At 45.0% G+C, this 12,125-nt stretch overlaps 1 protein-coding gene and 1 long non-coding RNA gene across 3 annotated transcripts in view; both read left to right on the top strand.

The window, feature by feature from the left end:
• The window catches only part of LOC308482840, a 380,605-nt gene that overhangs the window by 270,389 nt on the left and 98,091 nt on the right, over nt 1–12,125 (top strand). The gene's annotated exons all lie outside the window — the stretch shown is intronic.
• The window catches only part of EPHA8 (EPH receptor A8), a 61,732-nt gene that overhangs the window by 35,581 nt on the left and 14,026 nt on the right, over nt 1–12,125 (top strand). Inside the window, exons 5-11 of one of the 2 annotated variants that reach the window (XM_081016060.1) lie at nt 173–508; nt 5,233–5,357; nt 6,508–6,670; nt 8,031–8,124; nt 8,563–8,630; nt 9,741–9,866; nt 10,106–10,291. In XM_081016060.1, the coding sequence (XP_080872186.1) occupies nt 173–508; nt 5,233–5,357; nt 6,508–6,670; nt 8,031–8,124; nt 8,563–8,630; nt 9,741–9,866; nt 10,106–10,291 (1,098 nt within the window). Of the gene's footprint in view, nt 1–172; nt 509–5,232; nt 5,358–6,507; nt 6,671–8,027; nt 8,125–8,562; nt 8,631–9,740; nt 9,867–10,105; nt 10,292–12,125 lie in introns of both variants that reach the window. The other variant, XM_081016059.1, reaches the window with a different exon arrangement.

The raw sequence follows: 12,125 nt of genomic DNA, 5'->3' as shown, positions 1-12,125 counted from the left end.
CCGACCTTCTGATCGGCAAGTCCTAGGCTCTGTGGTTTAACCCACAGTGCCACCCGCGTCCCTGAAGAGCAGGGTGCAAATGCCCCAAATAAATAAACAAATATTAGGACTGTTATGGAAGTTCCTTCCAACTCTCCCTCCATGACCCTGCGCTCCTCTTGATTGTTTCTAGGTCCTCCCTCTGCCCCCGTGAACCTTCTTTCCAGCGTGAATGGCACCTCCGTCACCCTCGAGTGGTCCCCGCCTCTGGACAAAGGCGGCCGCAGTGACATCCTCTACAACGTCCTCTGCCGCCACTGCCTGTGGGATTCTGGCCAGTGCGAGGCCTGCAGCCCTGGCATCCGCTTCCTGCCCCAGCCAGTGAACCTGGCCCAGGGATCCCTGGCTGTCACCAACCTCCTGGCCCACACCAACTACTCCTTCTGGGTGGAGGCCATCAATGGGGTCTCCGACCTGACCCTCGAGCCACCGAAATTTGCTGCCGTCAACATCACCACAAACCAGGCAGGTAGGAGATGACCTCCCCCTGCTTGCCCTGCCAGACTGGCTTTCAGCTTCTGCTTAGCCTGCTTCTCAGGGCTGAACATTGTGGATCTCACTGAATGGGCAAAGAGGTTTTTATGGCAGGATCAGGCATGTAAGAAGCTGCCTTATACTGAGTCAGTCACCTGGTCCATTTAACTCAAGTGTTGTCTACTCAGTGTTGTTCAGTACAGTGGTACCTCGGGTTAAGTACTTAATTCATTCCGGAGGTCCATTCTTAACCTGAAACTGTTGTTAACCTGAAGCACCACTTTATTTATTTTTTAAATAAAATATTTATTAAAGTTTAAACATTGCAAAAAAAAAGAAGCAAAACAAAAGAAAAATATGAGCAATAAACAATTACAAAACCTCAAAAACAAAAATAAATACAGAAATACAAAACATCAACAATACAAAAAAAGAAAAGAAAAGCATTAAAAAGAAAAAGAAAAACCCAAAAAAGAACAAGCAAACATACAAAAGAACCACATATTTTCATATCCTTATCTTTCATTTTCTTATTTCCTCGACTTCCTCACACCTCCTTTTTTGTATTCTAGTTCAATTAAATATTCCAGCAAGTCCTTTCCCTCTTTCACAAATTTAGTTCCATGATTTAACTTAACGCAATTTTAAACTTAAATTTACCTCTTTACCCAATGCCAATCTATTCATACTTGATTCTTTATAATATTTCTACTAAAGTCATATAACTTCTTTCCAGCATCTTTCTAACATTCATTAATTTTGGAATATTTCTGTAAATAAGCTTAGGTAAATCTCCAGGACCGGATGGACTGACTTCTAGATACTACAGAACTTTGAAAGAATGGTTAATACAACCATTAAAGGAAGTCTGTAATGAAATATTGGAAGGGAAAAGGGCACCTGAGTCGTGGAAAGAAGCATATATTACACTTATACCAAAATTAGAGTCCGAAAAGACGCAACTCAAAAACTACAGTCCCATATCACTGCTTAATGTGGATTATAAAATTTTTGCAGATATTTTGGCTAAAAGACTAAAAAAGGTGTTAGCAGAAGAAATCCATAAAGACCAAGTGGGCTTTCTCCCGGGCAGGCATTTGTCTGATAATACGAGGAATATAATTAATATTTTAGAAAAGCTACAAGTGAAGATTAATACAAAAGCGGTTTTGATTTTTGTGGACGCGGAGAAAGCCTTTGACAATATTTCTTGGAGTTTTATGAAGAAGAATTTATCGGGGATGGGGGTTGGTAAAAGTTTTGGAAATGATATAGGTGCAATTTATTCAGAACAAAGAGCTAAATTAATAGTGAATAACGTAGTGACGGAAGAATTCAAGATTGAGAAAGGAACACCACAGGGTTGCCCAATCTCTCCATTGCTTTTTATTTCGGTCCTGGAGGTTCTGTTAAATATGATTAGAAGGGACCAATTGGTTAAAGGTATACAAGTGGGAGCTAAACAGTACAAACTGAAAGCATTTGCAGATGACTTAGTACTGACTTTACAGGAGCCAGAATCAAGCACGAAAAGAGTACTAGAATTGATTCAAGAATTTGGTCAGGTAGCAGGTTTTAAGTTGAATAAGATGAAAACTAAAGTCCTGGAGAAAAATCTGAACGTGATTGAGAGAGAGAAGTTCCAGAGAGAGACAGGTCTGACATTGGTTAAGAAACTGAAGCACCACTTTAGCTAATAGGGCCTCCTGCTGCTGCTATGCCGCCGGAGCACGATTTCTGTTCTCATCCCGAAGCAAAGTTCTTAACCCAAGGTACTATTTCTGGGTTAGTGGAGTCTATAACCTGAAGCGTATGTAACCCAAGGTACCACTGTACTGGCACCGTTCCCCCCTAAATGTTAGAAGTGTGGCAATTAACGTAACAACTTCATAGTGAGTATCAGTATCTTTTTTCTAAAAAAAGAAAAGAAAAAAGCACTGGCTGGAATCCATTGAGGTGCTCCCAAAGTGACCTCGGTCAGATGTCCTTCATCACCAGCTCCATGTTATTTCAGGTGGTTATGTGGCCTACTTTACAGACAACAGTCCTCTCCTTGAAGGGCTGTGCAGATCACGAGAATTACCATACCCTCCAAAATTCCTCCAGTGAAAATAGGGATGTCCTATTCAACAATAACGAGACCATGTCCATCTGAATGGGTTGCCCTAGCTACTATGGGCAGCTTCCATCATATATAAAAACATAATAAAATGTTTAAAAACCTTCCCTATACAGGGCTGCCTTCAGACGTCATCTAAAGGTTTTATAGTTACTTATCTCCTTGGCTTGGGGAGGTCACATAACTCCATACCCTCCAACGTTTCTCTGATGAAAATAGAGACATCCTTAGGATAAACAGACATTCCAGGATCAAAATGGAAACTGGGATGGCGTCTGTAAATTTGGGGCTGTCCCTGAAAAATAGGGACATTTGTAGGGTCTGCTTTGTTGAAAGATAATGAACACAAAGATGGAAGGGGCCTTGATGTTGCCCATCAATGGCATCTTTACAATTGGCTGTGCAGGCACCCAGATCACCTGGTCACAGTCTTCTCCACTCCTGTGCTAGGTATTGCACTTCTATTTAAAATGCAGCAATCATTTCAAAATGTGCATTTCTGCATATGTATGAGCCCTGGGTTCACCAACCGTTTTGGGCCCATATACACACATTTGCAGACTGGAGAAACTGTTGGTGGGTACCATGCACATTGCAACCAAGCACACGCTGCAACCCATTTTATTAGCAACAATGGGACATTTCTTTCAAGCCTAATTTCATGGGCTTCCACAGGTGCCACTCTGGCAACCCCCAAATTGGCACGTGCAGATTTTATGCAAACTGCTGCCCTCTTTGGAGCTCTTTTTTCATTTCAGCAGGTCTTAGGTCCTTAGCTCGCCTTCTCTCCTCTGTTACTTGCTTGATCCTCTTGAAAAGTAGCCTAGACTAGTGGCTATCGCCACCCCTGTAGCACTGAATCCCACAAATTTGACTGATTTCTAGAAATTGCATGAAGAAGTCCTTTCCTTCCATGCATCCTGAATCTATTGCCAACCAATTTCCCAGGGTGATCTCTTGCATTCTAGTATTATGAGAGAAGGAGAAGAAATCCTCTCTATTTACTTCCTCCACACCAATGAAATATAATCCTCTTTCATGTCCCTCCAATAGCCTTTTTTTTAAAAAAAAAATAATACAATAAAAAGCATTTCTTTGTGAGGAAGATTCTTCATCCTCTGTTCATTTGGGTTGCCTTTTGTGACCTTTCCCACTTCCATTATTTTCTGCTTTTCTTTTCTTTTTCTTTCCCCTCCACGATAGAACCAACCAGAACTCCATCTCACATACCTACCCTACTCTGGATGTTTTGACCCATTAAAAACATTGCAGATTAACAGAGCAATCCTATACATGTCTGCTCAGAAATAAGTTCAGTGGAGCATAGCGCAAGGTAAGTGGGCATAGGATTGCAGCCTTAATTTGTAGAGTCATAGAATTGCAGAGTTAGAAGGGACCCAAAGGATCATCTAGTCCAATCCCCAACTGTTACTATTAATGATGAGGAAGACCTGGAAAAATATACCTAAAATATCATCTTACCCCTGACATGCCTACTCTGCTTTTATCAGATCACTTCTGTATGAGAGAGCAATCGTGCCTTTACGGTAGTGGCACCTCCTTTTTGGAATTCCCTCCCCCTACATATCAGGCATGGGCAATCTCTGCAGAAATGTTTTATATACATACAAAATGTCGTCTACATAGCAAGAGCAATGATGAATCGCTAATTATAGAAAGCAAGAAAAGGTCAACACACCAATTTACTGAGGAATGAAGTACTCTTCCAGTTCAGAGTTGGAGTATACTTTGCTGAAGAATTTTTTCCAATTCTCTGAAAACCTTCCTTTGTCAACAACACTTTCAGTGGCAGATCTTTATTCCAGACTGTGCCTGTATCAAGCCTGAAACTGTTTTTGGTTTTTTGGTTTTTTTAACATATTAAAATTAATTTTGTTTTTGTATCTGGAACTGTTTTTAATTGTTTTGGTGGTTGGCATTTTTGCTGTGAAGTCCCTTTGAGATATTCTATGGGAAGTGATTCCTAAACGGAATCAAATAAACAAATGGGGAAATTTGCAACCCGAATTGTATATGGGTGGAAGTCAGTGTCATGCTTTTATGGTTGTTAGGTGTTTTTAGGAAGTCACAAGGCAGGCACCCATGGTAAGCCTTCCTGGAGTACTGATGTCCTGGCAGTTGCCTGACAATGCCACTAACTGGTGCTTGTTGTGAGATTAAATGCAGTCTCCCTCTTATAGCAATTGCTGTATGGCTGAGCTTGGTCACCTAAGTCACCTAGAACCTCTTGACCCATTCGACAATGATGGTCCACTATGGCAGATGGAACAGAACCCCACCAACCTCGGTCTCCTCTCGGCCAGCTTCTATCTTTCTACTGTCTTACTTGCAATCAAACAAGACGTGGGCCCACCTTGCAATGGCTCTGGCTCCATCTACAGCTGGTCTCATTGCTTTCTCCACTACCACCATGGCCTATCTCTCTCTCTCTGTCTCTCTCCTCTAGAACTGTAGAGTTGGAAGGGATCCTGAGGATTATCTAGCCCAACCTATGCAGTTGTAGCATTCAGGGATCAAACCTGCAACCTTGGCATTATCAGCACCAACCTCATATGGTCTCCTATTGTCTGTTTCCGTAGCTCCATCCCAAGTGCTGGCCGTTCACCAGGAGAACGTGGGCCAAAACAGTGTCACGCTCCTGTGGCAGGAACCGGATCAGCCCAACGGCATCATTCTGGAATATGAGATCAAGTACTATGAAAAGGTAAAAGCAATTGTGCTGGTTGACCTGTCTGCTCTCTCTGTTGGGCAAGGTGTGCCATTGCTTGTGCTAAATCTCTCCATCCAAGTTGCTTCCCAGATTCTAAGGTGCAAATAAAGCTAATGGAAATCTCCCTCCTTCTCCTCCTCCTTCCAGAGTCTTGCTTCCACAGGGCATCTCTCCATTAGCAAGCAGCTATTTATTTCTGCTTCCTTTTATTTCCAGACTTTGTTCAGACAACTGTGCATGTGCAGTTTCTCACGGGTTTCAGCTTGCCTTTTTTTAAAAACAAATTACAGTTGTAATGATGACATTGATTTAATCAAAGTGTAAAATGGAGTTCTGACATGACTGCATGATTACATCGAGATTCCACGCACAACTGCTCATGCTCCGACATGCACCGATTAAATCACAGCACAACACGGAATATTAATGCGATTGCATGCATGTGCATTGATTAAATGCAGTTGCATCAGGATTCCATGCACATGTGCTCGTATGTGCAGTGACTAAATTGCAGCATAAAAAGGAATCCTGATGGAACTGCATCATGATTCCTTCTTGACCAGATTTCACCCATCCTCATTAGTGGTTGGTGTGCTTCAGTAAGCCACAAGGAAACCAAGTAAAACCATGAACTGAAGACTCCAGCAAACTCTGCATTTGCCAAATTCCAACACTGATTTTAGAAATTCCCTAAGTTAATCTGGAAGGCAAGCCAAGCAAGTATGGAAAGGCTGAAATAAACCCATTGCTACTTCCTGTCCTCATTCCCAATAATACCTTCTCTAGCACAAGGCTTTGATTCAGGGGTGAGGAATATTCTTTTTCCGGGGACCCTTCAAAGATCTGGTGGTGGGAATGGCCAGGTGCAAAAGTGATTGGAGCAAAAATTGCAGATGTTACCTTTGTATAAAAGACTAGTTCCTGCACCCATCCATCCTCAACCACCATCCAAAAGACATTGCCAGAGTTGAAGGACACATTCCAGCCAGGAAAAAGCAGTGGGAAGGCAAAACAGGGCTGATGACGGGGTGGCCTGGGGAGATTCCTGATGGCTAGATGGAGAGACCCAGAAGGCCACGTGTGCCCTCCAGGCCTGAGGTTCCCCATCCCTGCCCTGGACTGACGTCACTTTCTGCTTCCCCAGGACAAAGAAATGCAGAGCTACTCCACCCTGAAGTCCAAAAGCAACAGCACCACCGTCTCAGGCTTGAAGCCGGCAACCTGCTATGTCTTCCAGGTCCGAGCCCGCACCTCTGCCGGCTGTGGCAAATTCAGCCAGGTGGTGGAAGTGGAGACCGCCAAAGCAAGTGAGGCAAAGCAGGGGGAGGAGAGGGGTGCATGAGAGTGCAGGTGTGGGATGGGGCAGGACTGGAAGGCACCCCACCCCAAAATGGAAGCTCTGTTTGCCTTCCCCCATGCGGTGGCCTCCAACCCCTACAGGACATACCCATTTCAGAGAAGGAGTTCTCCCTCCACTGCTGGAGGCAGTTATGCCCATGAATTGCTGGTTGCTGGGAATCACAACTGGGGAGAGCAATGTTGTACCCAGGTGCTGCTTGTGGGCTTCCCATTGGGGCATCTCTTTGGCCACTGTGAGAACAGGAAGCTGGACTAGATTGGCTCTTTCTTATGCTTTTATGGAAGGGAGGGCTAAGCCCAGAAGGGGGAGAATTAAGGCTCTAGGGCAGTGTGCCGACACAGTCATGATCCCTGTTATCCTTGGTCTGTCACCTGTTCTGAGGTCCTATATGGATTTTGGACATGGGACCGAAGGAGAATCAGGCAACCATTGGGTCTTCCAGATGTTGTTGGACTCCAGCTTCCATCAGCCGCAGCTCAACAAAGGAACAGAGGCAGCTGCCTTAGAGGGAGACAGGCCAATGACCCGCCTATTTCAGTTTTGTCTACAATGACTGGTAGTGGCTCTCTAGGGTTTCCTCTAAGAGTCCCTTCTGGTTCTTCCTGGAGATGCCAGGCATTGAACCATAGACCTTCTGCATGCAAAGCAGATGCTCTATGAATGAGCTACAGCCCTTCATTGCTAAAATTCCTCTCCTGCTTTACCATTACTTTCCTCCATAATTTCTTCTCCATTGGTGTTCTCAAGCAACAAAGGCGTATCAGCTATGTCAGTGATGGCCAAACTTGGTCCTCCAGCTGTTTTGGGACTACAGTTCCCATCATCCCTGACCACTGGTCCTGTTAGCTGGAGCTGGAGGGCCAAGTTTGGCCATCACTGAGCTACGGAATGCTGCAAACTGCCAGTGATCTCCCACTAGTAAGTCATGCTCAGGGAACAGGCTCCATTCTTAGGAAGAACATACCGGTATTTCCTTGTCGCCAGATCATCCTTGCCTCTGCTTCCTTGGGGAAGGGCTGTAGCGGAGTTGTAGAGTTATCTGCATTGCATGCAGAAGGTCCCTGATTCAACCCCCAGCATCTGCAGGTAAGGCTGGGAATTGCCCCTATCTGAAATCCTGGAGAGCCGGTCATTGTGGACAGTCTTGAGCTAGCTGGACTTGATGTCTGACTTGGTGAAAGACAGCTTCCTCTGTTCCATGGATGTGCTGAGCCCAGGGATAAAGGGAAAAGAACAGTGCACATGTGTGGGTGTTTGCCTGTCTCAGGGTGCAGAGCTAGAATCCTGCAATCTTTCTTTCCCAGTAGCTCCCCATTACGACACCACAGCGGTGGTATGGACCTGCCTCACCCTCATCAGTGGCCTCGTCGCATTGCTGCTCTTTCTGATCTGCAAGAAGAGGTAGGCTTATCTTTTAAGGGCAGATCTCTCATGGGGGCCTCCTCCCAAGTGGTACGCTTCTGCGTGTTTGAATGCACAACTCCCCTAAGAGGAAAAGTTGCAACATTTGGGTTTGGGCCTTCTTCTTCTTAGTTTGGAAGGAAGGCAAGCAAGTGATATCCACCAATTTAGATTGCTTTAAAAGAGTTTTAGACCATTTATGAAGGAGAAGGTTGATGGAGAGCACAAATGGAGAATTCGCTGTTGCTTTCATCTGCTGCTTGCGGATTTCCCATAGGCACTTGGTTGGCCACTGTGAAAACAGGTTGCTGGACTAGATGGGCATTTGGTCAAATCCAGAAGGGCTCTTCTTACGTTCTTAAGGTGGTGCCTCACTAGCATATTTTGTGTCTCATCTCTCTCCTCAACCTCCACCCTGCCGCATCACTGGGCATGCAGACACTGTGGCTACAGCAAGGCATTCCAGGACTCTGACGAGGAGAAAATGCATTATCAGAACGGACAGGGTAAGTGTTGAGCTAAAGCTTGTCCAGTGAGCTTCATGTATGTCCATTCTGCAGCACCAAAGCTAACATTACCATGCCAAGAGTAAGCCTCTGCTGGTAAATGTGCAGGGTCAGAGCCTTCATCATAGTGCACATGGAACTCTGACACTGTCCCAGGAAGCAAAATGAAGGCTAAGATATATATTTCTGACCAACTGCATGCCTATGCCTTTCTCCTGACACATTGGAGGACTAGTTTTCATGCTAATCCTATGCATATTGCTCTGTGAATTGCCATGTAAGGATTGATAGTGTGCATTATTAGCACTTAAAACTATATAACAAAAGTGAAAATGTGGAATTGGGTCCCATGTTGTAGCTTGGGGGTCTCAGGTGGGTCTTGGGTCTCAACTGGTCAAAGATCACTGGCATAGAGCAGGGAGAGAGGCGTTGCTGGATTCCAACTGCCATCAGCCTGACCAGCAGGGCAAATAGTGAGGGATGATGATCCTAAAACACAAGTCCCTTCCCTTCTCCTATTGGGATGTATCCTTTGCACCTTCACCCCAGGACACATCAACTGGCCTCAGGTGAGCATCAGATACCTGCTGCTGCATCCAAGGACAGATAAATCTGTCAGTTTCTCTCAGTTCCTTGGGTCTTTCCCCCAATCTTAAATGTGCTTATCCATATATCCTCCACAATTTACAACTCTCTTCTTTTTAAATCTTCACGAAAAATTGCCAGCATCTTAGTGTTGATTTCTCCTAAGAGACACATTTTTTTTTGTAAGCAGTTTTGACTAACATGCACTTTTTCGCAAGCAGTGTTCCATTGTATAATAGTGGAGGTTTTTTGTAAATGCATGTGGGATTCCTTTTTCATTTTCTAAAAAAAATAATGTTTCATGTATGTACACATTGCTTGGTTAGAGAACTGCACTGCAACATTCAGGGAAGTGCAAATTTCAGAGGATTTGGGAGGGGGTTCAGTTTGTGTATTGCTTTTGGGAAGTGCCAAGGAGCCAGTTTCTCATTCAAATGCAAACAAGATCGACTTTCTCCCCTGTCCCTGCTTTGCATAACTGCCTCAAGCTTCATGTCTCTTCTGTCCTTCCGGAATGCCCTACAGTGAAATTCCCCGAGTCAAAGTTCTACGTGGAGCCCCACACTTATGAGGACCCCTGCCAGGCTGTGCATGAGTTCACGCGAGAAATCGAAGCCTCCAGGATTAAAATCGAGAGAGTCATTGGGTCTGGTGTGTACTCCCTTTCCCCCATAGATGTCCCTCTCCCTGGACCCAGAGAACATCCAGGGGCAGGCTCTTTTAAGGCCAATGGGGCACCAGATCTCATTTTCTCAAATGAGAATCATTGGCCTTCTGGAAGGTTCTCAGAAGCCTATCTGAGGGTGGAATTGGTGGCCAAGGGAAGCTCGGAAGGGCTTGGCAGTAAGATAAAAATTGAATGTGATGTGCTGGTCCATCTTGGTCTGCAGGAGAGTCAGGAGAGGTGTGTTACGGCCGTCTGAAGCTACCTGGAAAGAGGGAGGTACCCGTGGCGGTCAAGGCCCTAAAAGCTGGGTACACAGAGAAGCAGCGACGGGACTTTCTGAGTGAAGCAAGCATCATGGCCCAGTTTGACCACCCCAATGTCATCCACCTGGAGGGGGTGGTCACCAAAAGTAAGTGTGAGGCCAGGTCTGACTCAACTAGGTGAGTTTAGTGTATGGAACAAGGTGCACATGTCTCATGACTCCAAGGGGCTGCTAGAGAGAATGATGTTGTTCAAAACACTTTGCATGCCTATGATTTGGTTGCAGTTCTTCCAACAGCCTTCTCCTCCATGCTACTATCCAGATGTTTTGGACTCATTGCCAATGGTCAGAGTTAATGAGAGTTCTAGTCCAGAACATTTGGAGGGCAGTAGATTGTAGAAGGCTGTCCTATAGTAATCCTGTAGGAGAGGCCTGTATTATTTTCCTTCATAGTGCAGAAGGTGGCAGGTTTGATGAGAGAGTGTGACTTGCCTAAGGCTACCCAGGGAACTCATGGCACAGGTGAGATTTGAACCAGATCCTTCCTGGGTTACAGATCAGACTCTTAGCCACTAGTCTACACCCAGATTTCACAGTTATTTATGATGTGATGCCACAACTTAGCTAGCTAGCCTTTGTCCCCATTACTCTCTTCTTCTGCCTCCCCTGACCCACACACCTATCTTCCTTGCATCCAAATGGGCTGTCAGGAAGGACAAAGGCTCTTAAAATACGGGGGGCGGGGAACACTTGAGGAATGCAAAGTTTCCTATGAATAAGGACATCAAGAATCAATTTGTGGGCAATGAGGGTGGAAGGGGCCAGTCTTCAGAAGAACTGCAGGATATTCGAGGCCCCAAGCAGAGAGAAAAACTAATCAAAGACCTTTTTGATATCAGTCTGGACTCATCAGCATTGCAGACCAACCCAGAAAGGGACTTTATTATGAAGATGGGAGTCGTGAATGGCTTTAAGAAATCAATCTTGTTTCAGGGATACCTGCATCATTGAGGGACATTGGAAAGGCATTGGGCAAGTCTCATCTTTCGGCTATCAAACTCAGCCTTACAAGTGGCCGCATTCATTCCACCGGCCTCCGACTGTTTTACCCTGACCAGTCACAATGCAAATTAGGTTCAACCTGTATGTTGAGAAAGTGATTGTCAGGGATGAGGACCCAGCAGCCTTCTAGATTAGCCTTTGGCTAATTAAACCATCTATGGCCTTTTAAGTTTTGTGTGTGTGGCTGGGGATTATTGATTTTAGTTGTTACTATGCTATATATTTTTGTGTTTTTATGTTGTAAACTGCCCCTGTGATCCTCAGATGAAAGGCAGTACAGAAATGTAATAAATAAAACAAAAATAGATGCTGTTGATCTTCAGCATCCATCAGCCCCAGCCAGTATATTCACGGATGATGGGAGTTTGTGGTCCAACATCTGGAGGACCACAGATCCTCCTTCTCTGGTTTAAATCAACATATGCCACTGAGTTTTGGTCCCCAGCATCCATGACTGTGTTCTATTCCACTCTCAATACCCGTCACTGGGGATCGCATGTGGGCAGAGTGCTGTTGTACTCATATCTGGTTTTTGGGCTTCCCATGGACATCTGGCTGGCCAATGTCAGAGCAGGATGTTGGGCCACATTGGTCAATGACCTCATGCTCTTCTTCTGTTCCTATGATTCACCCATCCCTACCTACAGGTTAGACCCCTCTGAAAACAGATACCTAGAAGGGTCCAGCCTAAGACTTGATAACCTTCAGCTTGGATTGGCCTACTGGCCAGCTGTCAATTGTTCTGAAGCCTCAGGCGGGAGTTTAGTTCTCCTCTCTCCTTTAGTTGTTGCCTCTCATTTCAGAGGGAGAGGAAGGCAGCCTGTCCCCGGCTGCTGTCCTTGCTTCCTTACGAATATCATTAGCAAAATGAGCCGTTGATTTGGGTTTGTTCTTCCTGCAGCGGTTCATTTGATGGAGA

Source organism: Podarcis pityusensis (assembly GCF_964106645.2).
Source record: "Podarcis pityusensis genome assembly, chromosome: 8".
Classification (NCBI taxonomy): Eukaryota; Metazoa; Chordata; class Lepidosauria; order Squamata; family Lacertidae; genus Podarcis; species Podarcis pityusensis.
This window is presented reverse-complemented; position numbering and strand designations above follow the sequence as displayed.